The sequence below is a fragment of the Dama dama genome, chromosome 24 (assembly GCF_033118175.1).
Source record: "Dama dama isolate Ldn47 chromosome 24, ASM3311817v1, whole genome shotgun sequence".
NCBI classification, from domain to species: domain Eukaryota; kingdom Metazoa; phylum Chordata; class Mammalia; order Artiodactyla; family Cervidae; genus Dama; species Dama dama.
Window position 1 is genome coordinate 35,265,544 of NC_083704.1, and position 27,457 is coordinate 35,293,000.

Consider the following 27,457-nt stretch of genomic DNA (forward strand, 5'->3'; position numbering starts at 1 on the left):
AGCTGTGATTGCTTATCACCAAGCAGTCGGATGCCTGGCTCCCCCTATCCTGTGTCACCAGCCTGTGGCTCTTTCACAGTTTCTCAGTTCAACCCTTGCTGACTGGAGGGTGATATCTGGGTTCTTAACTTAAGACTGACTCTTTGTTCTTCTCAGCCTTTCACACCAGAGCTGTTCATCATCTTTGTGCCTGATTGAAGTCTACCCTTCATTCATCATGTAACATAATGTCACCTTTTTTTTGGGGGGGGGGTGGTATGCAGGATCTGAAGATCCATATATGTTGTGTTCTAATTATGTAGTAGTAAAAATTGAAGGGGCGCGTTGAAAAGATTTATTTGAGCTCAGTATTTTGAAAAACTCTTAGGCTACACCTTCCTTTAAAATATTCAGCTATATTAGATGGTCATGAAGGCTGGTTTAATGAGATGAGGGCTTAAAAGTTAAGGGCATCATTATATTATCGAAATCACACTGAAAGTAAATTGGCAGATACCTGTAGTTTGTCCCAAAGTCACTTATTGAAGACCTTGCTTTAGTTCTCTTCACGTGGGTAGACACAGCACAGGAATTTACAGACAATGAATGAGGAGTCTGCCACTGAGGAAATTTTCTTAAAGCACATGATTTTTTCTATCTAGTTACATTGGACTTTTCTACCTTTCATTTTTATTTTTCATTTGTTTGGGAATGTTATATGATCTTAATCTATGGAAACTCTGTGCCTATGCCTTTGGATTAATCAGCATCGCAAAGGCAGTGATTAAAGTGAACAAATGTGGAAAGCCATAAAGAGAAAAGACTGCTTGTATTTTTCCTTTATATATAAAAATTATTCTCATTTGTAATACTTTAGCATCATGGTCACTGTTCCCATAAAAAAAAATACTGTATTTTGTGAAATGATACAATCTGTGAGGCATTTCCCATTATGTAGACACCATGTCTTTAAATTATAGCAATTTCTTAAGATTTTAAGGCAAAATGGGCTCTTAGAAGTGTGATTAATAGCAGAGAATGAGGCTAATGCTGGGTCATCAGTGGCACTCCATTACAAAAAAGGTTGGACTAATAAAAGCATCCATCTTTTTGACCAATAAAGCATTTGAATGATATGCTTATACTTTTTATCATATAGTAGTTACTTAGTAATGAATAAACTCTGAACTTGCATTGAAGAAAGACAACTCTGCTTAAGTGGCTGTTGGACTGGTATTTTGATGATGTCAGAAAAGGCAGGTCTGGAAGGAAGGCTATGTTGGAGTTGTCAGTTTAATTTTTAAGCTGTCTCCTACAAGCATCAGACCCAGGGCCCAGGAGTCCCATCCAGTTTAGGGGCAAAAGTAGAGAGTCTAGTCAGTTGATTGTTTCTTTAGCAGCATAAGTGTATGCAGTAGGTTCTCTAAGTGCTTTATAAGGTGCATCCTTAAGAATACTGTGCTTGGGAGTCCAGGATGTAGCCTGGTCCCAGCATAGGTCTCTCAGGCCTCCTCTGGCTCAGTTTCCCAAGACATAAGCTCATACCCCATACCCTAGTGTGTTGGATTTTTAGATGGTTCATAAATCATTCACCAGTTCTCATTATTGTGATTTGATGTTGAAGCAATTCCATTTTCAGTCTGTTTTAATCCTTCTGATAAAGGCTAGGAGAAGTCTCCATTTGGTGCTAGTATGTCTTTAATCTCTCTCCTTCCATTGTAAGCTCATTATTCAACAAAGGAGGAACATGGCTCCTGCTCAGAGCCTTTGTGGACCACAGGATCTAGCTAGAATTTAATAACATCAGTTGGGTTGTATTACATTTATTACAAAGTCTTTCTCTCCTTCAGAGGAACGCATAGTGGTTTTTCCATTTGACCAAATGATATAAAGTTTTCTTTGAAATAGATTTATGTTTGTCAAAAGTGAATAAAATTTTAAAATGACATTGGAGGTGTAGGTAAAGCCTGCAAAAATCATGAAGGGAAATGTAGAAGTGAGTGCTTGAGGCTTGAAAACCGGCCCAAGGGACTACTCAGATGGCATGACCGCTCTGAAAATCTCAGGATTTGTTAAGATTTTTTTGTCCCAGAGAAAAAGTTGTGGAAAGCATACATCAGTCCTTTCCAATCATGGATCTCCCCGTATCTTCCTCAGGACTATTTTCAATTTTTAAAATAATATATTAAGCAAGTTGTATGATTAGGAGTTTGGGATTAAAATGTACACACTACTATTTATAAAATAGATAACCAACAAGGGCATACTGTGTAGCACAGGAAACTCTATCTTGTAAGAGCCTATAATGAAAGGGAAGGTAAAAGAAAAAAAAAATATGTTTATATAAATATATATCTAAATCACTCTGCTGTATACATGAAGCTAACACAAAATTGTAAGTCAACTGTATTTCAACAAAACATTTTAAAAAGTACAAAAATTAAAAGTTGAAAGTTAAGGTATGAAAGACTTCTTAATGCTTGGTCTTTTCCTCTTTCATTTGTTTTACTTTATTAATATTTTTTTAGTAAATGAAACTAAGCAATTGGGGATCTATGGGGAGCAAAGTAAGTAAATATTAAGTCAGTGCAAACGTAATTATGGTTTTGGACCATGGATTTTAAATCATTATCACTAGACTCAAACACCCATTTATTAATCAAAATAGGAACCATTACAATCAAACACATTTTTGCCAACGAGGAATAAGTTTGTTTACTCCTGTAGTGAAAAATCTGTGGTTCGGGATTTGACGAACTCTTGGAGAGAGTTTTCTTCCTCCTGCTGGTTGTGGAAGTGTTTTCCCTGCAAAAAAGTTGTCAAGGTGCTTGAAAAAGTGGTAGTCAGCTGGCATGAGATCAGGTAAATGTGGCGCTGTTGTGGAAAAGAATTGGGTCCTTTCTGTTGACCAATGCCGGCTGCAGGCATTGCAGTTTTTGGTGCATCTCATAGATTTGCTGAGCAGATTTCTCAGAGGTAATGGTTTTGCCGGGAGTCAGAAACCCGTAGTGGATCAGACTGACAGCAGACACCAAACAGTATCCCTGACCTTTGTTTGCTACAAGTTTGTCTTTGGGAACTGCTTTGGCACTTCTCTGTCCAACCACTGAGCTGCTCATTGCCAGTTGTCTTATAAGATGGACTTTTTGTTGTACATCACAGTCTGATTTAGAAATGGTTCGTTGTTGAGTAGAATAAGAGAAGATGACTCTTCAAAATGACGATTGTTTTGATTTTCAGTCCGCTCATGAGGCACCCACTTGTTGAGCTTCTTCATCTTTCCACTTTGCTTCAAATGCCAAATGACCATAGAATGGGTGACATTGAGTTTTTCAGCAACTTCTTGTGTAGTTGTAAGAGGATCCGCTTTGATGATTTCTTTCCATTGGTCATTGTCAGCTTCCTGTAGCCAGCCACCGCGCTCCTCATCTAAGGCTCTCGTCTCCTTTGCAAAACTTCTTGAACCACCACTGCACTGTATGTTTGTTAGCAGTTCCTGGGCCAAATGCATTGGTAATGTTGCGAGTTGTCTCTGCTGCTTTATGACCCATTTTGAACTCGAATAAGAAAATCACTTGAATTTGCTTTTTGGTCTAACATTATTTCCCTAATCTAAAATAATATAAAATGAACAGCAAGTAATGCCATTAGCATAAAACATAAAGTGAGAAATGCACATTAAAATTATATATAACCACATTTATTTAAGAATGTATTCCAGTGTCAAGTAGCAAATTTCAACCGTGCGAAACTGCAATTACTTTGCACCAGCCTAATAGACACATGCAGGTAAAGCTGAAGGTGTATTAGGATAAGTGTAACACCACAATTGGGATAGAAGAAAAATGCATGTTATCTGTCCTACCCATGCTAAGAAATCAGTAGAATCATCCTGGAATTCAAAGGAGTCTCCCTCCATTTGGGTGACGGCTATGTATTTGGTGTTGTCCTTTACCAAGGGAAATAGTTATAGCTCTTCGGGTTACCGTTTAGGATTGTAAATGCTATTTATAATCCTTGACCAATAGTCTAGTTCTTCCAAACTTCAGGAATAGGAAATAAAAATGAAGGTCAAGAGAAGGCTTGGACAAAATTAGAAGTGTGAATAATGAGTAATCAGCTTTTTCCATTAAAGATGGGGACTAGGGATGGAAGAACACAGTATTATGCTTTTACTTCTTCATTTTTTCCTCCCTTGAGCTTTGATGGGACACAGGATTAGGCATCTCTGTCTCCTAGTTATCTCGGCCTCATGCACAGAGCAGTGAGCATGGAATTTGAGGACGTTCCGTTCCCAGAGCTTTTCAGGAAGAGTCTCTGCGTTAGTTGTTTCAGCCGCCAGACTTGCATCATCAGAGTTGAGCAAGGCTGAGTTTCCTTCTCTAGGGCAGTGGAACGGCCCGAGCCCCAGAGGCTTGCTAGGACAGACAAAGGAGACATGTCCGTGTCCCTTCCCTGTGTCCATATGGTGGTAACAGGTTCATGAGCCTGAGAAATTCCCTCCTCTGACGGCTCGGAACCCTCCTTGGAAATTTCTTCTCCAGACACTGTTGAGGCCTTAGGGGCTATGTTGGTTTGGGGATAGGAGACAGTCAGCAGAGATGGACTTGGGAAGCAAACCACAATACAACAAAACAAAAACACAAAAGAAAATCCGCTGTTTCTTTGTGACTTGAGTGTCACAGAACAAAGAGTAGGTTATTGAAGTAGGAACCGAGAACAAGAGCTGCTAGAGAAGGTTAGGAGGTTTGTAGTGGAATTGAGAGTGAGGAATTGGGGTGGCCAGGAAAGACCAGTACAATTTTGTTAAGATTTTCAGACAGAGATAGAAATTTGAGTAATCTGATTGTTACCAGTGCAATTGCCAAAATCCTCTGAGGTGTGTCTTTAGTTTTTTTAAATTTCATTTTCTTTTTTTTTTTTAAATTTCATTTTCTTATTTTCAAATTCTGCTTTGGATATCCAGCAATGTTTTGCTGTACTTTGCACTGACATAATGCTGAGTTTTTAAAAATTAATTAACTGATTGTACATGTAAGATATGTACTTAAGATATGGACTTCCCTGTGGCTCAGATGATAAAGCGTCTGCCTACAATGAGGGAGACGTGGGTTCAATCCCTGGGTCAGGAAGATCTCCTGGAGAAGGAAATGGCAACCCACTCCAGTATTCTTGCCTGGAAAATCCCAGGCAAGGAGGAACCTGGTGGGCTACAGTCCATAGGGTCTCAAAGAGTCGTACATGACTGAGTGACTTCACTTTCTTTTTCACATGTAAGATGTAGATAAATTACCAAACTGTCTTTCAATGTGTCCTTGCTTTATAACTTTTAAGTAATGGAGAGATGTTATTCACAAGTATCGAAATTAACTAGTTTAATGTTAAAATATCTGTAAAATAGATTCCCAAATTCATGTTATAATTGTAAATTGTTTACTTAAATATAGCATCTCCGATATAGTGCGATAACTTTCTTTTGATATACAGCATGCTGTTTAACATGTTAGTACACATGAAACAGATTTTTTAACATAAAACATTTCTTTGTGATACTTTGTTAGTGGACACATTAAGCTTATTCACTCTTGGCTTCCAAGATTTAAGGTTTCTTTGATATGCTGACAAGATGAACTCTTGCATACTTGTATGTAACATCAACCAATGTCTTTTAAAGGGCAGAAGTTTATTTTTGCTGGGTGGTTAAGAATGATACAGATCTTTTTGTGGATCCAGTGTGCTTAAGGATGTCTTGGATCAAGAAACTTGGGGAGAAAGTAACATCAGGGTTTTCCTTCTAGGTAAAATATTCCTGATCCAGGTCAGTGTTTGACTCATATATTTCATTGATAAAAGATGAGCCCAGGAAGTGAATGCATGGTTACTCAAGCATGAGAACATCACAGTCTTTTAAAGATTTTACCATATCCAGCCTATAGTAGTTTAAACCATGTAGATATTTTATTTTTATCTAAAAGTGAGGAAATAAAAGGGCATTGACTGAACTCTTGTTTGTTTGTCTTGTTTTTCATTTGGGGCAGGGAAGCAGGGGAGCCTGTTTTTCTTAAAGGGGGTCAGGCTTTTTTTTTTTTTTGATTGCTAAATAATGTCACCAGTAAAGAGTTAACCAGATTTCACTTGATTCACTCTGGCTTAGATGATGATGAGTAATGCGAGGTTGGTAACTGAAAATTGTTGTTTATAAGCAAACATGGCATTGTGCAAACAAGCAGGCCTGGTCTCCAACTGGTTTGATTTCATGGTGGTCAGCAGCTGATCTATGTAACATACAACCTTTCTGCCTCTCTAAATGTCAGAAGAATGACTGTTTGTTTATCTTGCCTTCTTTGCAGCTGTTTACTCTGTAATGCATTTACCTCGACCTTGATTCCCAAAGAGTGGCCCCTCTCTCCTCCCCAGCTCTGTTTACATTATTCCTGCCCCTGGTGTCACCTATGAAATCTGTTGATTATTCCACCTGGTTAATGTTAAATTACTCTTGTAAGATGATGTGTTTGTTCATAAACACAAATGCTGGGCCCCTTGTTTACTGTACCCATGGTAGCAGTCGTTATTAAACAAATACTGCTTTGTTTGCGGGTGTGAGCAGCAGTTTATCCTGCAAGGTCTGTTTTTAAAAACACACACACATTTAAAAAAAAAACAACTTACATGCTAGAATTTTGATAAAGAAAGAAAAGGGGAACTTGTCCCTGGAATGTGGTTGAAACAGACTTAGGTTTGCTTTTCTTATCTTTTGCTTGGATGAAGGGGCTGGAGAGATTAGCGAGTTGTTTGGTTTTTCTAAGAGATTTCCTTAGTGTAATGATATCTATGCAGTTGTTTGCTTTTTTCAGAAGGGAGAGAGCTCTCCTGAAAGGCCACTAGCTCAGTAATAGAACATCAGATGACTAGAAAACTCTTTGTGGAACAAACAAGGACTTAGAAGGTCTAGGAGAAAAAGTCTAGTGCTATGAACAAGGCAGTCACCTTTGAAAGGCACAATCCTTGAATTTTGTATTTTTATGTGTTGTGTGTTGTCCTGTGGGTTCCATATGGATCCTCTGTGATGCCTATACTACAAGTTTGAAAAGAGAAGACTAACTTTTAGTTTAATATGTTCTGAATAATTCCCTGTAATAAAGACATCCTGAGAGGACAGCATACAACTAATATCAGTGATAATATTTTTAAAAACTAGTATTTTGATTCTCTGTTAAACTTACCTGCCTCACTTTAAAATGCATTTATGCTGATATCATTTCTTGTTAAGTAAAGCAGACCTTGCATCTCTTTATTCAGCTTGAGGTGTCTGTGGTGTGTGTGTGTGTGTGTGTGTGTGGTGTGTGTGTGATTCTAGGACACTGGCAACCACAACAGAAGCCTGTCCTTTGTCCTGTTTTGCAAACAATAGAGCAAACTCAGCTCACATCATCTTTTGTTTTTGTTTTTTAAATTACTGTTTGTTGATGTTTCTGACTTTGCCTTGTGTTTCAACACTGGGCAGGGCCTGCTAGCGTTTGCTGTAAATTATAAGGATACACCTCACACTGGGTTGAGGGTGGAGGCTGAGGGGGTCATGACCTTCAAGAAATGGTGGTCTTTTATGTCAGCAAAAGCCTGCTAATCTCTCTGTGAGAGTAACTTTGGCAGGAGAAGGATATACATGCATACTGGAGTTTTTGAAGGATAAAATTAAATAATTGTCCATTTCACACAACAGAGAGATGCAAGCAGCAGACTTCTGACGGCCTGCATTCACAAAGCTGCCGTGATTGCTGTGAACTTACTGTTCACTTTGGCCACCAGAGCGGCTAGGTGCTGCAGGCGAAATGGGAGATGCGTGAAGTGTGTCATCGAACACGCTGGTCTTTAATTGCTGTTAGGTATCCGACTTCGTGTATATTCAGCTATATAAAATATGGAAATGAAAAATCTATGTATTCTGACCTGGTTGTCGGTCCCTTTATTCCATTAGACTCTTTCAGAGAATGTGGCAGTTTGAATGTTCGAATGATTAAAGTTTGGTAGGCTTTGTTAGTTCTCAAACTTAAAATCTGTTTTGTTCTATGAAAATGCGTTTTAATTAAGCTCCCCAGAACACCTGGCTTGTCATACCTTAAGCTTCAGAGGCTTCCTTGTGGCAAAGCAAACAGCCTAGTCCTGAGCTAGCAGGGCTCCTTTTTGCTCTGTTTAATTATTTGAGCTTGTCTGGATTAATATGCTAGGGAGTGGGTATGGATTCTCCTTTGTACTTCTGTCTCCTGGAGCGGCTTCCCACTTCTCTACTTTGCTCACAGTTGCTACGATTATAGCACCTAAAGTCTCATCTACTGGGAGAGAGCAGAAAAAAGACCAGTGGTCACTGAACCACTAGAAATATAAATTAGAGATCTGTAACTTTTAAGAGGTTGGAATGTTGTTATCTGCCCTTCTTGATGTCTTCTTAATATAAAGAGTACAGTGTTCCAGAAGGTTTGGTTATGACAAGTCACGAGACTGAGGCATCTGCCCTGAAAAGTTTTGCTGCCCTGGAATTGAAGTTCAGAAATGCCTTTTTCTTGAAAGGTCTTCACACGGAAAACCTGGTAGAAAAGAGAAATCATTTGTTGTTGTTGTCAAGACCATCATTTTATTTCAACCTTATTCTACTAACTCTCTTCCGAGTCATGAATTACAGGGAAAATTAAACATCCTGTTATTTACCATCTCCAGGCCTCTGAATTATCCTCATGTATATTACATGTTCACCATGGGTTTTGGTAAAGTTTTTCATTGGTTGATTATATTTTCAGCAAATTGGGACAATCTTACTTCTGTGAAGACTTAAAATGATTTAATGGCTGAAGTTCTTTTCTGAGTTTTAGAACTCCAAAACAGTCATTCCTGAGTACAGGAAACAGAATATTTTAAAAGGAGCAACATAAAAGGTGGTGGCTCTTGATCTCATTTGATTGAGAGGTTGGACTTGAATTTTTCTGTTGTGTAATCATTTAGTTAAAAATTCAGCAGTTATATATTGGATTCCTATTATGTGCAAGGCGTGTCTGAAAGTCAAGTTGGAGATAAAGGAATTTTGTGCTTTTTAATTCTTATTAAACAAATGGAGATGGAGAGATGCAGAAGGAAATCATTTTAATCGGAATGCTTTTTCTTCCATTTATTGATAAATAAAAGTGCTTCTAGTTTGATAAGTACAAACTAGTTCTTATTTCTGTTTTTTCCCCCTCCTTTGCACTATAAAGGTTAAGAGAGCTATATTATTACTGTTATTATAAATTTTACAGTATTATTATTATGAATTATTTCCTATTAACAATGAACAGAATTTTCATCTCAAGTTTCTCACCAACTGACCTAAATTCCTTGTTTCACCGAATCCCTGTTGTTAGGGATTCTGGCTCTCTAGATGCATCCACTGTATTGTTGCCTGTACCCATTCCTTTCTCACACCAGACCCTGTGTTTCCTGCATTCTTGAAAGCCAGAGAGAGAAGTAACTCCTCTAGTCCCCAAATGCCAGTGCTTCCTAGGAGGGATGTTCTCGGAGCTTATTTATTTCTCCTCCCAGCCCATCACCTGCATAATATTCTCTCCATACTAACCTGAGACCGAAGATTCCAGTTTTACCCTAGATGCTCCCATATGACTAAATAAGTCACCAGTTGTTTTTTTTTAAGATGCTTTTGACCACCTTGTTGCTCCTTAACTTTTTCTTCCTTAAGTATTACACGAAATTCCAGATTTTTAAAGATAGATGTAGACATGTACAGTGCATGATAAAGTTGATAATACATAAATCATTTTTAACAACAGGTAATATGCATAATTTATGGTGTTACAGTGCTATCTTTTTGATATTTATGATGGATAATGCTCAATTTTTGCCCTCATATTACTGCTTTAAATTATACCACGAGAAAATTAATGAGAAAGTAGATTTATGGGTTTCATTTGTTTGTCAATTCGGAAATTAATTGGGTGTTAATTTTAGCCGTCCCTCATCAGACCAGGACTTCAGTCTGTATGCATTACTTTGTATTCATTGTGGCTTACTTCCCATTTACTGTGGGTCACTAGCTTTGCATACATTAAAATAGCCCTCCGGCTCATTCCCTTGATTACTTTTTGAACTGCCATGCATTAGAAAATTTACGCCTTTCTGTTATAATTATGAAAATTTGGTTTTGGAAGATGGTGCCTTCACAGCATAGTTAGCACTCTGACTGCTCTACCTTAACTTGGCTCTAGGACGGTTGTTCCATGAAATGGGACTGCTGCTAGTGGGGTCAGCGGACGGACAGAAGTGTGTCTAAAGGGTTCAAAGACAGTTTGTGGAAGTGCTCTCAGATGAGAAAACCATCAGCTGTGGTCAGTCCGTTTCTCCTGTTCTTCCTCCTCCCCTTCTTTTATCTCTGAGAGTATGCTGTGAGACTGCCACTTGTAGACAGTCGTTCAGTAAGTATCTTGGAGCCGGTTGTGGCCCTGGCATCATGCCCTTTCTTCACCCGCCTCCTGTAATCCGCTCCAGCGGCCCTATATCTCCTCACTGCCACCTGCCCCAGTAGCATCTTTCCAGGTAAAGGGTGAAAGATTGGGAAGCTTGTGTCTCTCTCTGGGAAATGTAGACCCCTCTTCTGCATGGAGGCTCTAACTTCCATCTAGATGCTTTTGGTGTTTGATTTCCTGACTTGAATGAGAGGAAGTGAGAATAACAGGTGGGTTAGTTGCCCAGGTCACCCCACTGAGCTGTGATGGGGAGTAAGTTCCCCTTAGCCACACTGTAAAACTCCTTGGTGTCTATGGTGTGGCGAGGTAAGTCCTTCACACGTTTAAAGGGAATAGGTCATTTATCTAACGAGACCCGAAAGTGTGTGTTGGTTTTATTTCTAAATACAGACAGGTATGACTTTTTCTTTCCTGAACCATGTGGAAATGATTGTTAAGGCTTTTGAATCTTCATGCTGCAACCGTGAGGATTTTAAAGTGTACTTCTTTCGAAGAAGAACTAGGCTGGCTGTCACTCTTTTTTAACTCATCTACAAACCCTGTGTGGAGTCTAACTGATAATGGAGTCAGAGCCACATGATCGAGATTTGGAAAATACAGACATACCCTCCTCTTATTGCACTTCACCTTATTGTGCTCCACAGACACCGCATTTTCCTTTTTATAAATTGGCGGGTTTTGGCAACCCTGTATCCAACAAGTCTATCAGCCCCATTTTTTCCCAGTAGATTTTACTCACTTTGTGTCTTGGTATCACAAATTCGTCATTCTCACTGTATTTCAAATTTTTAAAATTACTACTATGCTTATTAGAGTGCTCTGTAATCAGTGGTTTTTTATATGACTGTCGCAATAAAGATTAAAACTTGTTGAAGGTTCAGATGGTGGGTAGCATTTTTCAGCAATAAAGGTTTTTAATTAAAGTATTTTTATTAACAGAATACTTTTTTTCAGACACAATGCTGTTGCACACTTATTACACTACAATAGAGTAGAAACAGAACTTTTCTATGCACTGGGAAACCAAAAAATGTGTGTGGCTCGCTTTATTGTGATAGTTGCTTTATTAAGATATTCATTTTTCTGCCACAGTCTGGAACCAAACCTGTAGTGTCTCTGAGGTCTGCTTGTGTAGACACTCACATAGTCTCTCCATTTGTAGAGTTCTCCTAGTCCTCCTTCCCTGCATCACTTCCTTCATTTCACCTTTCCATCCTTCCATGTTTTTTTTTTTTCTTCAAAGCCTCTCTTGTCTCTTCAAAGTGCATACCATTTTCCTTCCTCCTCACACATGGATGAACAATGAGAAAGAGGGCATTTTAGGGGGTGGGGGAGGAGGAGGGGATGGAGTGGGAGAAGGACCGTGTAATCACTCTTAATCATTTTCCTAAAAAGTGATCTTGCAGTTAACTTTTCTTCTCCTCTCCCCATAGACATATAAATATATTTTACAAAACTATGTTTAGTTTAATTTACACATCCTTTCATGAACAGACCAAGTTCTTTAAGGGCATTTATTCTGCTTCATATAAATAATTGATCAGCCAAGTTAATTTACTTCTGCCTGACTTGGTCAACCTTAATTAACTGCCCTGGAATCAAGACTGAACTTTTTGTTAGCTTAAAATCTTTCACAAGCATGATAACAAGGGTTTTATTTTCCTTAAATTTTCAGCATCAACACTGTAACCAAGGAAATAATCATAATAAGAAAGCATTGCTTTCATTTACTATAAATACATTGGCCTGGACATTATGAATTTTCCAGAATACTTCCAGAGAGCAGCTCTATTGGCAACGACAATAAATAAGCACACTAAACTCAGTTCTTACCCCTCCTACAAGTCCCTCCAGCACAAAAATCGATCTTTTGAAATCAGTAGCGCTGTAATGTTTCCAAGTAAGATGAGAAGCGGGCCATTTTGGCTTTCGTAAGCTTTCCGACATCTGTGTGATGGTAGCATCAGCTTTTGTGCGGTTATGTTGAATGGATCATATGTGATTTAAACACGCCCAGCTCCTTCAGAGAAGGCTGGAAGAAGGTTTGGCTTTTGTTTTTTGAGAAAGGACTTGTTGGTAGGTATGGCATGGCCGTGCCCTTCAGGTGCCATGCCTTTCCTGTTTAGGCTCTTTGGATGATTGTCCCTTCTTGTTTTCGGTTTGCTATGGAGCAAAGCAGATCATTGGTTCTAGGATGTCCCAGAGGGAGGTGGAGGTCACACACACTAGGTGCTTGTGACAAGCACCCAAGAGAGTTCAGCCTTCTAAGCCAGAGAGCAGAGATACCTCTCCTGTGACTTGTTTAGAGGAGTCTAAAATTGTAAAATTCAGTAGAAAAAACTCAAGTACAGTGGTTGGCTGGCATGCTGACACCTTTAGCTTTGTACTTCAGATGTTTTTTTCCTTTTCTACCTGCCACCTTCGTCGTTGTCTTCTTGGGTATTGACTGTGTTTTCTTTGTGTAGATGTCCTAATTCACTACCTAGTGCAGGACTTTGCAAATTGGAAATTTGCTCATCCTTTATGGAACGGACAAGTTCATGTCTGCCTAACTTGCTGAGGTTTAGCTTTCTTATCTGTAAAATGGGAATAGCCTTTTCTCCCTCATAGAATTCTTCTGTGTTTGAAAGTACATCAGAGGGCTTTGTAGTTTGTGCATATGATACGAATAGAAAAGCCTTATTAAATGGCTTGAAACGTTCCATAGAAAGAAAAAGCTGCCAGCCCAGATATTGTTGGAAACATTCTTAGACATCGACACTCCTCATTTTTTCACATGTGCTTTTCAAAAAACCTGTTTTCTCCTGATTGGTGTGGGAGATTATAGCAAAATTTAAATCTTCCAACCAACATACTACTGTTAGCACTTGACTAATTAAGGACATCCTCGGACCAAAATAATCCTTTATGCAATTTCGATCCCAAAGCCTGCACTCTCACAAACCTGGTCCCCAAGCCAAGCTGCTTGGCTTGATGCCTGCGAAACTTGTGCTGGAGGACTTGGCAGTCTTCTGTGGAACTGCATGGAGCAAACCTTCTCATCAGATTGTGTGTTGGATATTATTCTGACTCCACCCACCGCGATGTTGTCAAACCCAGGAAAAGGGAGCTGGGTCAGTCTCTTTGACACTTGTCTTCAGATCTGGGAGCCCAACGGTCAACGTGACTTGAAAGCAGCATTTTACCTGCGGCACTGCTTCCTGAGGACGGGCTATTTGGCTAAATATGTCCCATTCTGAGGGAAGGTGTAGAATTTAGGTATAGACAAAAACGTTGTCTTTGTGGAGTGGGAAACCCCTGAAATGGACAGGCTTTCTGGAAGGCTTAAAACCTTTTTTTCCTTTTTTGTTTAGATATGCTTGTGACATACCCTAAAACCTAAATGGGTTTCCTTGCTTAGTACTAAAATGACTATTTCCTTAAACACTTTTTTTTCTTAGCTTCTGTACATGTAGGAAAGTTTATGAGAGAGAAACTTAAATGTTGGGGAACAAAAAAATACCTATGTTTCAGAAATTTGATTTTTTTTTTTTTTGGTGATGAACTAGATACTTGCTTTGCCTGGTTCTTGCATCTTAAAGTTTTAGTTCTTTTTTGGTAGATTCTTCACTCTGCAGACAGTAAGATATGAATGTAATTTTTAAAGGACTATAATCACTGAAATATCTGATCTAAAGAGACAAGAGGGAATCAGCTGTTGTGTCTGAGTTTGTTTTCCACCTGTTAACAAAAAATGCCATTCTTAATCCAGTTCAGAATTGGATTAACTTTAATGTGTGTGCGTGTGTATATGTCTTCTGGGTTTATGAAATTTGTCATTACATTGGATTATACTATGCACGGAAAGGAAAAAAGATATGGATTTTTGTGTTTTTAATTTTCCCAGTTGTTTTTGTATGAGTATAGAACAGACTTAAACCAATGTCTTACAGGAAGACAACCTCCTATAAAGATTTTTATAGAGTGTTTAAATGTGCGTGTTGTCCCATGTTTCATCTGTGGGGCAGGAATCTGTAACACTGTGTGTACATGTGTCATCCATGATTTGAATGAATTTGTGTAAAAGTTTTCTGCCCTTTTATCTAAGATTGGTATTTGCCAGTTGTCTTAATTATTTGGGCATTCCCTAGCTTGGTTGTTTGAATCACCATCTCCCTTTAGTGATTATTGCTTGTGTCCGGCCTCAGCTTGGAGCGTGACCTGAAAATGTTCGTTGTTTGACCCTTCCTTTACCTCAGCTTTAAGAAAACCCATAGCTAAGAACTCTGACGTCAGACCGAATTTGTCTTAAGTAGTCCCCCCGCCCCCCAATTCACAGATTCACTCTCTGAGGTTTGTTTTCCTGAGTCTGAAAATATTAAATGGAAAATTCCAGAAACAAGCAATTCTTAAGTTGTAGATTCAACACCTTTCTCAGCGAGATGGAATCTCGCCATCCTGCTCCGACTTCCCCAGGACTGGAATCATCCCTTTGCCCAGCCTTTCCCACCCATTTTCATTCAGTAGCCATCTCAGTTGTATCCATGTATCGCAGGGCTCGTGTTCAAGTGTGTGCAAGACTAGTGATGCTGGTACTTCGGATGTGCCAAAGAGGAGCCGTAAAGTGCTTCCTTTAAGTGAAAAAGTGAAAGTTCTCAGTAAGGAAAGAAAGAAATCATGTGGTGTAGAACCAATCTTCTATCCATGAATTTGTGATGAAGAAAATAGAAGGGCATACTAGTTTTGCTCTCGTACTTTGAACAGCAGAAGTTGTGATCATAGTGTCAGAAAAGTGCTATGTAAGCTGGAGAAGGCGGTAAATATGTCCAGCAAGATATTTTGAGAGAGACCATACTCATATGACTTTCACCCTAGTATATTGTTATAATTGTTCTTTTATTGTTAGTTATCACCGTTAATCTCTTACTTAGAAATTAAACTTTACCTTACGTATGTATGTGTAGGAGAAAACACAGTGTATATTGGGTTCAGTGGTCATCTACTCGGGATCTTGGAACGTATCCCCTGTGGATAAAGGGGGGGGGGTTACTATAATATTCCTTTATGCAATCCTTTATATATATCTTCTAAAAATTTTTTGATGTTTAGTACTATCAAATTCAGGCTTCCCTTGTGGCTCAGCTGGTAAAGAATCTGCCTGCAATGTAGGAGACCTGGGTTTGATCCTTGGGTTGGGAAGATCCCCTGGAGAAGGGAGAGGCTACCCACTCCAGTATTCTGGCCTGGAGGATTCCATGGACTTGGATAGTCCACGGGGTCGCAAAGAGTCAGACACGACTGAGCGACTTGCACTTTACACTTTCAAATTCAGAACTTTTTTTTTTTAATCTGCCTAGGCAACATTTTCTCCGAAATAAGCATAAGAGAGCCTAGACCTTTCATACCTTAAACCAGACCAGACGTTAGGAATTCAGCATGAGAAACACGTAACTTTAAATGGGACTTCTCAGGACAATTTTAACCATAAGACAAAGACAAGAGTCAGTTTATTTAGCCTCTGAAAAGTTGCGACTGCCCCCTCCCTCTCTCAAAGTAGCCTATCTTACTGGAATGGCCAGTTTTGAAAAGTTCCAATACTTGAATGATTCCAGGGAGTGCAAATCTTTAGAACGCTTTTGGGGTTTTGACTGTAAGGGTTTTCAGCATGAATTAATACCTCAGGGGGCCTCTTGCTAAGGTGCGTTATCTCCTGATAGACTACGTTTGGAAAATACTTCTCTAAGAGTGTAATACATCATACAGAGCCTATACATAGGAAAATTAAATGCTACACCTAATACAGTGAATGAAATGACTTACTGGTTTTTGAGCAAAACATCCAGATATAATCACAGGAATTTAACCATAAATTCTAAGTTCATCTGACAATGTCTATTTTTTTTCTGAGGCAAAAGATAGCATACATAGAACAATACTACTAAAAGTTGAATTTGCTTTTGTTTTAAAGGTTTTAATTAATTTCTATTTTATATTAGAGTATAGTTGTTTTGCAATGCTGTGTTAGTTTCAGGTGTATAGCAAAGTGATTCACTTGTTCATATACATATGTCTGTTCTGGTTCAGATTGTTTTCCCATAGAAGCCGTTAGAGAAGATTGGTAGAGTTCCCTGTGCTATACAGTGGGTCCTTTAAAACTTGAATTTGGACCAACAGTTCCATCTTCAGAAACTAGACTATTGGCCCACTACTAAGGGATAAGTTGAGTGAAAGAAAATGACAACTGTTTACAGATTTTGGCAGCACTGGAGGCAGGGCCCTTCTCCTTATGTACAACAACTGTGCTAACAGCTGCTTTTTTCTTTCTCCCTGGCTCCCTCCTGCAAATCAGGTTTTTGAGTCATGATGCAAGAATCTGGGACTGAGACAAAAAGTAACGGTTCAGCCATCCAGAATGGGTCTAGCGGCGGCAACCACTTACTAGAGTGCGGCAGTCTTCGGGAAGGGCGGTCCAACGGGGAGACGCCGGCCGTGGACGTGGGGACGGCCGATCTGGCCCACGTGCAGCAGCAGCAGCAGGTACTGGGCCCGGGGGTCGGGCTACTGTTTGACCGCACACTTGACCACCGGGACCGTCTGATACTCACCCGGCTGTCTGACTGTATGCAGTATCTTTTAAGCCACTTGTGCGCCAGGGCCCCCGCCATTGGCTTTAAGACACCAGTTCTCAAGCTTTTGTCATTTCAGTCTTGGGAGGCCCCTCTGTCTTGGGGAATGGTTGTTGAAAGTGAGATCGGGTGGACCTCTGGCCACTTCCTTGGAGCCCCTAATATGCCAGCCTAAAGTTTAACTACTTGGAATAAAATGAATCTTTGGAGAAATGGTTCCTAATGCTTGAGTAAAAAAAGATAAAAAACAATAAGTAGACTTATTAGGCCTTAGGAAGAAGGAAACAAATAAGGGGTCAAGAATACAGGAGAAACAAGGGCTACAAGCGAGAAAAGTAGTTGAAACAGGAGAGTAGAAATAAGGAGAAATACCCAAGCAAAATTGGGTAGATAACAAGACATCAATAATGCAGGCATTGGTGTAAGAAATTGCTTGCTGCTATGCAGAGTTTAGGGAGATAGGCCACTTCCAGATGTTTCTTATATCCATACAACAGTTGGTATGTGACTAAATCTTATTACTGTTTTAAAGTATCTCTTATTGGTGGCTACCCCAAATGTCCCCAAGTTGGGACATACTCATTCTTGTTATATCCTTTGTAGGCATTTATATGGGTAACTGTGATTGACTGGTAAAATATTTCCAAATGGTAAAGGGTGTGACAAGGTGAATGTTGCTGGGTGGCCAAAGTGTTGATGCAAATTCAAGTAAGTAAATAGCATTTGCTTGAAGATAAGCATTGTTTTCACAGCCTCTCTTGGAATTAGGAAATAGTGTACTATTGATCATGTTAATGATTTTGTTAATGATCATGAATGATTTTTGTTGCATTTTAATGTTTGATTCATTTATTAAATACAAAGTAATTTGGGGAAAAGGTGAACAAAGAATGGTAAATCTTTGGCCCTTTCTGAATCAAACATATTGTTGGAGGTTGGGGTAAAGAAGGAAAAATGCAAACCTTTTCTCAAACCATTTGCTTGGAATCTTTAGCAGAGAAACTAAGGCAGTCCCTTCCTGTTTTAGAGATATAGCATTTGGCGGTCTCTAAAACATGTATTATTTTCTCCTTTCTAAGAATTTTTACCAATAAGGAATGATTAGCTTGTTAGTCTGTCAGAAACGGTTGGAACCAGCTTGAGACAGTGGAATCTGTGGGGAAAAAATAGAAAAGAGAGAAAGAGACTTGAAGTGATTTGATCTCTCTTTTAGTGGCAGCTCAAATTCAATAGTGCCTGCTTCCTGAGCATCCCATCAGCTGGGATTTATGATGTGGACTGTGTGTAAACTTGGGGTATTTGCAGTACTGCAAATGGCCAAATCCTAACCAGTGACATTGGTGACAAGACCTATCAGTGGTAGAAAGGGATCCATGTATTTGTGTGTGTGTGTGTTCGTGTGATATTCTCAGATATTTGTGGTTATATTCGTAATAAGTTGGTAACTGGTTTGCCATTTTCTGTGCCCTTACCAAACAGAGGCCAAGATCAACTGTTTCTTTATGGAGCAGCTGAAGTGGGGCTATTGACTGATGTGGCATACGTGAGCGCATGCTGAGTCACTTCAGTTGTGTCCGACTCTTTGTGACCCCATGGCCTGATGTGGTATGAACACAGAGTAATTAGTATTTAGAGCATGTCAGTTGGATAAATGGAAAATTAACTTGTTCTGATTTTTATTTAAATAACTGAAAATCATCTACCATCTCAAAGTCGTAAGCCAGCCAAAAACTTTACTTTTATGCCACAGACACACACATACACACCCCTCCCTCCCTACCCCACTAACAACCACCACAAGTTGACCTCACAGAAGAAGGTAATATACATTCATTTTTTTTAAAGATTAGTTTATTTTTTAATGGTAAGATAATTGCTTTACAACATTGTATTGGTTTCTGCCGTGCAGCAGCGTGATGCAATGATAACTCTAAGCTTTTCCCCTCCTTCTGGAGACTCTCCCTCCCACCCTCACCCCATCCCACCCCTCTAGGTCATCACAGAGCGCCAGGCGGGGCTTCCTGTGTTACACGGCAGCTTCCCACTGGCTTCTATTTTACACGTGATAGCGCATATAGGTAAATGCTACTTTCTCAGCTCGTCCCACCCTCTCTCTCTCCACTGTCTCCACGAGTCCATTCTTTACGTCTGCATCTGTTTGCCCTGCAAATAGATTCATCAGTACCATTTTTCTAGATACCATATATATACACTAATATACAATACTGGTTTTTCTCTTTCTGAATTATTTTGCTCATGTGTATGTACATTTTAACAGCATCTTCCTTGAAAACCATCAGGCACAAAATTAGTTACTCATGTCTCCCCTCTTTTATCTTGGCTCTGACCACTTTTTAGAGAGTATGTTGTTTGGGTAACTGATATACAGGTCAATACCTTTTGATTGTACTTTGAAGTGTTTTTAACATTTATATAACAATTTTATTTCTAATTGCCTCTGGTATGTTTTGGGAAGGAAGAAAGCAGTTGGGTCTATCATTGTGCCTGAAACTCCATATATTGTGGTTGGCAGGCCTTTTGAGTCTTTTAAAATAAAACAACTGACAGCTGTGTGGCTTCCTTAAGTGTACGAGGAGGCGCTTAACAGGTTGTTGGGGGAAGGAAAATCTGTAGATGAAATAAGAAAAGGAGGATTCAGAAAGTTTTATGGGAGTCATATTATGAGTTTTCTTCCAGACTGAAACTGCAACAGTTAAACAGTTTGTAGTTATCTGAACGTCAACGTGATGGACATGGGTTGTTTTCGTCATTTTTATTCTACAGGTTTTTACTTGAAGTGAGAATACCAGCAGTGAGAAAATCACAGCCATGCTGAATTCATTACTGCGGTAGTCACACAAAACCATGGATAAAATTTCAATAACTGCAGGCCACAGTTGAGTAAACAGTTGCACTGAAATTTAATTCCTGTTGACTTTTCCCCCATTCCTCGCCAGGGGCACATTCTGATTCTGTAGTACAAAGACAACAGGGGTTACAGCTTTGATTAATGTAGGACACTGGAAGAGAATTAGAACTGTAAAATATGTTAGAAGTCCATGGAACAAAAAGATCTGGCTTAAAAGGCTTGGTATAAAAATGAGTTAATTATGCTGTGTATGAAACTGAATGTTCTAGGATTTTCCAGTTGCTCCAGTGCAGTCATTGACAGTATAGGGAGAATTTTTACCTAGTGCCAAGATTTAAAATAAATAAATGCAAGCCTTTCCACCTTTGATCCCTGTTACCAAAGATAATTACGAACGAGAACAAGTGCCCTTTCAGAATGTAGAGCTTTCACGAAGATTCACTGTGGAGTGGCTTCTGTTCTGGGCTTGGTCTGTAGATTGGCTAAATTGGGTCCAGACAGAATTGCTGTTGCTGTTTTTGATTATGTTGTTGACAGCCTAGAGAAATGGGGGAAATCTGGCTTTTCCATTTTCTCTTGAAAGATCTGATCTGGTAACCATGGCCAGTATTCCTACAAGGGTAACTGCTGTTGGAGATGAACTGTTACTAAGTCAAGGAGCCCATAGCCCTGCAGTCGGCCTGAGTCCCCACCGAGTACCTTGGCTGACTTGTGCCCTCTAGGCAATGGAGTTGGTGATTCTGGTCTGGATGTTGCCATCATCACTCAGAAGCCATCAGCCAAGGAGAGGGGCTACCATTAGCTGAAGAAGCCCACCCACACACTCAAAAACTGGCTCCCTTCCTTAAAACTAAATGTATTCTTCTGTAATGCTTCAACTCTACTTGTATCTGGACCATGAAACTATTATAACAATAGTTTTCTAATAATATAATTTGATAGAGTTTCTGAACATTTTCTTTTAGCCCTTGAATAATTCTCTACCCAATCCCATCACTGCTTTTTATTTCCTATTATGCCTGCCCCATTTCCAGGTCTGTAAAAGTTCTCTACTGGATACTGACTACTCCATTATGAAACTCAGCAACAAATACTATTACCAGTTACTAAAGTTTTTTTTTTCCTTCCCTTAAAGGAAGGATTTTAAAATGTCCAGAGCAATTTCACAAACTGTGTGGATTAATGCATTTTAAAAGTCTTGAATTTTAGAAAGCAGAATTTTATTTCCATATTGCTGCAAATGAGAGCTTTTTCAGATAAGCATATTACATAGAGCATAATGTTTAGAAGTTTCTCCATATACAGCATATGCTGTCAGGTCAATTAACAGAATGCATACTAGAAAATGTTTATTCAATAAAAATGAATAGCTCTTAAATAAAACAGTGATTTCTTAACAACATTCCATTTAATGATGGGCTTTTTTTCTTTTCTTTTTTTTGGGGTGGGTACCACCTGGCACTTTTATTGTCTGCAAATCAATGTAGGGAGAGCTTTGGTTGCTAGAGTTTTTAGGTATGGTTATCATTTTATAAGAGAAGGGCAGTTTAGAAGTAGTCTGTGAGAAGGACATTTAAATAAGATAAACTATATGTGGAATTCAAAACTGTATTATTTGGAGAGTTGTGGCTAAGTGATGTATTAACTTCATATAGCTTCTTTGACATTCTGTTTAAGGTACATGTTTCACATTAATAATGTAAAAGAAAAAGAGAAACATTCGGTGACTATTAAGGAGGTAAAAAGGTAGAAAGGACAAGGAGCTTCTGCAAGATCATGGAAGAGAGAGGGGAGGATCCATTGGGTTGAATTTTGCCAATGAGCCATTGAAGGAGGCAAAAGATTGGTCATGACAGAGGACCAGAGACACTCAGAAATTCTCTTCCTTGTCAGGATGGCAGAATGAATCCCTTCCTCTAGTATTTGTTACTGAGGTTACTAGTGAGTGGGTATTAAACAGAACTGGAAGAATGTCCTACCAGTGTTTCAAATTGTAACTGCCTCTGTGCTAACAGACGCCTGGAAGAAGTAGCTGTCAGTGTTTGGATGGGCAGGAAGCACATATTAAAGGGACCCTCCCTTAGTTTCTGGTTCTTCCCCATCTTCCTCTGGAGGGCTGTGTTAGATGCCACTGGTCATCTTTGGCCTTGTTTCCCCTTCTACAGAGAGAAGCCTGGGTGATTAGGTATAGATCTATAGATGCAAAGATGAACTATCAGTAGCCAGTTCAGCCTTGTCATTCGGTATTTTTCTTTGAAAACGATTTCTTACGAACTTTTTACGGAATCCTCTCAAGTGGACTTTCCCATAGCAGGCAGGGACTGTATCTGAAAAGGGAAGGTCTTTGGATGCCACTGGAAGGGTAAATATGTTCAGCATATCTGTGTCCTAAGAGGGAAGCTTTCAGAATAAAGTATAGAAGAAGAGATTATTCATATTTTTTGAAGATTTTTTGATGCCCACTTTTAAAGTCTTTATTGAACTTGTTAAGATATTGCTTCTATTTTATACTTTAATTTTTTTGGCTGTGAGGCATGTGGGATCATAACTTCCTGACCAGGGATCAGACCTGCACCTCTTGCATTGCAAGGTGAAGTCTTAACCACTGGACCACCAGGGAAGTCTTGAGATTACTCATTTATTAAATGCCCTCATGGGCCTGGGGACTATGATAAGAGCCAGCACCTTCCTTCACTAGTGGGTGAAGACGCAAGCTATAATTTTAAATTAAGAAATTTTAAAGGAATTGCTCTGTTCAGATAGACTCTTTGAAGACACAAGATAGAGTTCAAATATTATAGAACGTATTGATGGTCAAACATATTTTATAGGAATCAGTGCCACTGAAATGTTAGCAAAAAACCAGATTAAAATGAAACTGAGACAGGAATTCAGATAATTCTGCAAATAAAAGGCAGGCACAACAATAACAAACTTATACTTTTTCTCAACTCCTTTTGTGGCTATTTCTGGAAAAGGCATCTTGCACCCTGAATGCTATATTTAGTTCTCTCCTCTGTTGTTTAGACCTGCCTTCCATCTAAATATTGTTGTCAAAGATTTATGTAGTGCAGAAATTGAACCTTGTATGAAGTTCTTTCACATTCTAATTTCTGAACAGCAGTTGTGTGTCATTAATCTCTCCATTGAAAATTAAGATGGACCAGGAAACAGAAAAAAAAAAAAAGTGTCATGTACATAAGAGAGCATGGTAATAGAGACCCAGATGCTGCTTTTCATTATGAGTGAAGTGTACCCTCTTGACTTGAAGAAAAAGTGTTGCTACTTTGAGAAGGTAATTTTCAGTCTTGACCTGTGAGCTAATAAAAAAAAAAAAAAAAAAAAACTACTCCCTATCTCTTGCCTAGTCAGAAATCTCTTTTTGAACTTTCAGGAGGAATGACTTTAATGGTAATTTGTTGACAGATTAGCTTTGGTGATTGCAAAGAGTTTGTTTTGCAAAACTGGCAGGCTCCTATCTGTTCTCTGAAGGCAAGTAACCTACTTTGCTGTTTTGCAAGTGCCTGCCTTTATTGACAACTAGTGCTGAACAGGCAGAATTGGTATGTTTGTGTAATGTAAACCTATAGCTCGCCTGATGGAGTCTAGTGTACTTTTAGCTAGTGCATAGATTGCTTGATAAAAAGGGTTAGAAGGTGACTGCTTTTATGACAAAGTAGAAGAGCAATATAAATGCACGTGGTGGATGGAGCAGCAGAAAGGAAGTTTATATAGGGAATTGAACCCCGTATTAGAAAGTTTCTTTTCATCACTTGGTCTTTGAACTCAAATCTATTGTAATTATGAAGTGTTACTTGTAACATTCCAGAGACTCTTTGCTAAATACTGTGTTTGATTTGGTTTGTGGAAATAAAACGATTTTTTTTCTCCTCTCTCACAAGAAAATTTACTGAAGAGAGTTTTCACATACTGGCCTGGACTCAGTTTTGGTCCAGATTGCTACTAAATGGACTACAGGACATTTAACCTTCTTTCTTAGCTTTCAACTTCTTGCAGTTATTTATTCTCCTGTTTTCATTTAATCGTTATGATGCCACGCCTGTGTGTAAGGAAATGTGAGGACCACACTCATGTGTGAGGTGCTGGGGAAGCAGGGCAGAGTAACTTGGGAGTTTATTTGGTTGGAGTCTGATGAGTAAGCCTGAGAGTGATGTGAAGGTGGTTAGAAGGTAAATTGAATTCAGTTTGTGTGAAAGTTGAGTTTCTAAGCCAGGGGAGGTTTCCAAGCTGAAAGAAAGGCTATACAAGAGGAGGTGGACTGATGGTAAAAAATAAAGTTGGGCCTGGCGTAGCAGGAGAGAGACTCGGGAAAGATGACTAGTAGTGACAAGACCATTGCTGTTGGTCCTGGGTTTAGTAATGGGACACTAACCCTTGCCTCACGGCATTGAGGTTGCCATGTTTTTTTGTTTGGTTTGGTTTTCTTAGTTTTGTGTGTGTGTGTTGCAATAGAGCTTTATTTGTAGACACTGAAATTCAAATTTTATGTAATTTCCATGTCACTAAGTATCATTATTCTTTTGATTTTTTCCCAATCTTTTTTTCTTGTAGATTAAAAAAAAAAAAATTGAAGTATAAATGCTTTACAGTGTTTTTTCTGTTATACAACAAAGTGAAGCAGCTGTACGTACACATATATCCCTTCCCTCGAGCCTTCCTCCCACTCCCATCCCACGCATCCCATCCCATCCATGTGGGTCACAGAGCACCTAGCTGAACCCGAGGCTGCCATGTTGTTGACCCCGCCTTGTCCCCTGCATTTCTCTCCCTGCATTTGAAGCCCTTGGTCAGCTGTCAGCCGCATAAGGGCACGGGTGAGCCTTCCTCATCCCCCGCTGCTCCTCAGCACGGAGCACAGTACTGGGCGGAGAACAGTCCTCTGACTGCGAATGAATGAAATGGAAAGAGAAAGGAAGGCCTGGGTCACAAGAGGGGGTGCGGGGTGAACTGGCAAATCAGTAGCACCTTTTGAAAACAGGAGATGTGAGCGTGTCGGGGAGTGGGACTGTCCGTGAGGGGTGACTCAGGATTTCCACTCTGACGGGCAGCGTGGTGCACCGTGGAATGAAGAGAGAAGGGCAGCGGGAGAAGGCAAGCTCCTTTCTGCCACTCATTAATCGGTTATCATATGATAAAGAGAGCACAAACATAATTTGTATATGAAGAGTGAGTTTATTTTGGAAAAATCTCTGTTTAAAGGCTGTTAAAAAAAAAAAAAAAGACACCCTCCTGTGTCACTCTGTCTCGCTGTTTGATTGTATATGTTTATTCAGATTAAAATTATCAAATATTTTCCCTTTAGCCTACGCCATTTACTAATGAGTATATCTTCCAGAAGTCACATGGGAAGTGCTGATAAACTGCTTATGTTCCTGTTGAACAGGGAATGCGCTTATCTCTCTTAGAGAACAAAACTACCAAGTTAGATCTTTGATAAAGTGTCTCATATTGACACAGGCTTCTTAGAATGAATAATTTTTTTGTTTTAAGGTGAAGGGGTGCCTGTTGTGTTTCCTTTGTTGGAAAAATACAATGTGTAATTATTAAACAGCTGGCCCTATTGGAAAACCCATTTAGGGGCTATAGATTCAACTGCTAGGGGGGAGCCAGCCTTGTTTGTGAGTTGAAGATGAGCCCTGCATAGAGATGGATGGAGGGAAGGAGGCTCTTTCCCTTTAATCTTTCCTGAGAGAGTATTTTACAGTATCTTCTGCATAAACTGACAGTGCAAATACTGGCTTTGGAAGGGTTAGAATTTTTCATTTTGTGAAGTTGATAACCCTAAGGTTCTCTCTGAATTAACTCTTTTATCCCTATTTTTAGACTGTGCCTTCTTTACCCAAAATAAAATGAATTTCCTGATGCAGATTGATCTTCCGCAAAGTTTCCTAAAGTAGACTGTTTATTACACACTTTCTCATTCAGGCAACCATATGTAATTGTCAGTATCACAGTCGCTTGTCAAAAAAGGCAAAGTGTCAGCTGATCTAAATTGGTATTTTAACATTGTACCTTTTCTTGCCCCCAACACCCCTCTCTCCACATTGAAGGGAAGGTGACATGATGTCTTCTTAGTCATTCAAATCCAATAACTTTTAATCTGAAGGTTAAGTAGTGAGATATAAACTAAGAGATGATAATATCAATTTTATGTTCACTGAAGGGCACAATATACCTCTTTCTAGTAGAGGAAAATTGTGCGTAAAATGTCTTTTGCTTCTCAAACAGCAGAGCCAGGCCTCTTAGAGCGAAAGGAAGAAAGAGTTTTGGAAAAATTTAATAAAATAGAATGTAACTTCCTAGAACAGGGTGAAAGTAGCCTTTTATTGTTGTAATGAGTGTGTTAATTTTTCAGGGTAGCACAGGAAGAAGTAGCTCCATTTTTATAGCCTCTTGTATTGACTCTTGCTATGCTCTCTATGAACTCAACACCCTTTTCAAGGTTAAAGACTGGGGGAGAATGACATAATGTTCATTCTTTCCTGACTATTTTTGGTCCTAATGTGTATGATAAATAATACTGTGATAGTATTGCTTACCTTGCCTCATTTTTTTCCCTCTTCATAGTGATATTTCCATTTCCACGTGATAGAAATCCAACCTGCCAAGGTACTAAGTGAAACTGCCTTGGCAACATGCATTTTTATCCTAACCTACTGATTTATCCCGTTAGATTTGCACTTGTCTTACACAAGTTTGTGTAGTGTATTTCATGGATATGCTGTGTTCGTTTATGTATAGATATATTGTACCATTAACATGTCATAAGAGGGGAAGCAGTGTGCATCAACTGGGGATGTGATAGTCCCCATTATTATTGTCAAGGTGATATTCTATAATGTAGTGATTCACAGTTAAAATTTGCGGGATTGCATTCTGGAATTATTTTAAACTTGTTTCTCAGCCTTTCAGTCAGTACCTTTATTGGTAAATTCTAGGTAAAAGGCGGTATGCTGAGCCGGCAGACCATACTGAGGCTTGGTGAGCTAAGGCAGAAGGCCAAATCCTACAAATCTGGTCTGCTACCTCCTCTTTGAAATAAAGATTTTTTTATTGGAACATGGCCGTCCCCCTCCCCCCTTAAAAAAAATTTTTTTTTTCCTTATTTTTGGTTGTGCTAGGTCTTTGATGGTGCAAGGGCTTTTCTCTAGTTGTGTGAGTGGGATTATTCTCTGGTTGTGGTGCATAGACTTCTCATTGCAGTGAATTCTCTTGCGGAGTGTGGGCCCTAAGGCCTGCAGGCTTCAGTAGTTGCAGCTTCTGGGCTCTAAAGCACAGAATGGGCTTACTTGCTCTGTGGCATGTGGGATCTTCCCAAAGACATGGGATCGAACCCATGTCTCCTGCTTTGGCAGCCGGGTTCTTCATCACTGAGCCACCAGGAAAGCCCCATATTTCCCTTTTTTTCTTGTTTGTGGCTGCCTTCTCCCTACCACAGCAGAGGTGAGTTGTTGCATGGAGAATGTGTGGCTCATAAA

The 27,457-nt window shown here is 39.3% G+C and overlaps 1 protein-coding gene across 7 annotated transcripts in view; it reads left to right on the top strand.

The window, feature by feature from the left end:
* The window catches only part of FOXP1 (forkhead box P1), a 611,298-nt gene that overhangs the window by 360,911 nt on the left and 222,930 nt on the right, over positions 1-27,457 (top strand). For 6 of the 7 annotated variants that reach the window (XM_061128081.1, XM_061128082.1, XM_061128083.1 and 3 more), the window contains one exon: positions 16,813-17,000. In XM_061128081.1, the coding sequence (XP_060984064.1) occupies positions 16,824-17,000 (177 nt within the window). In that variant the 5' untranslated portion in view covers positions 16,813-16,823. Of the gene's footprint in view, positions 1-16,810; positions 17,001-27,457 lie in introns of all 7 variants that reach the window. The other variant, XM_061128084.1, reaches the window with a different exon arrangement.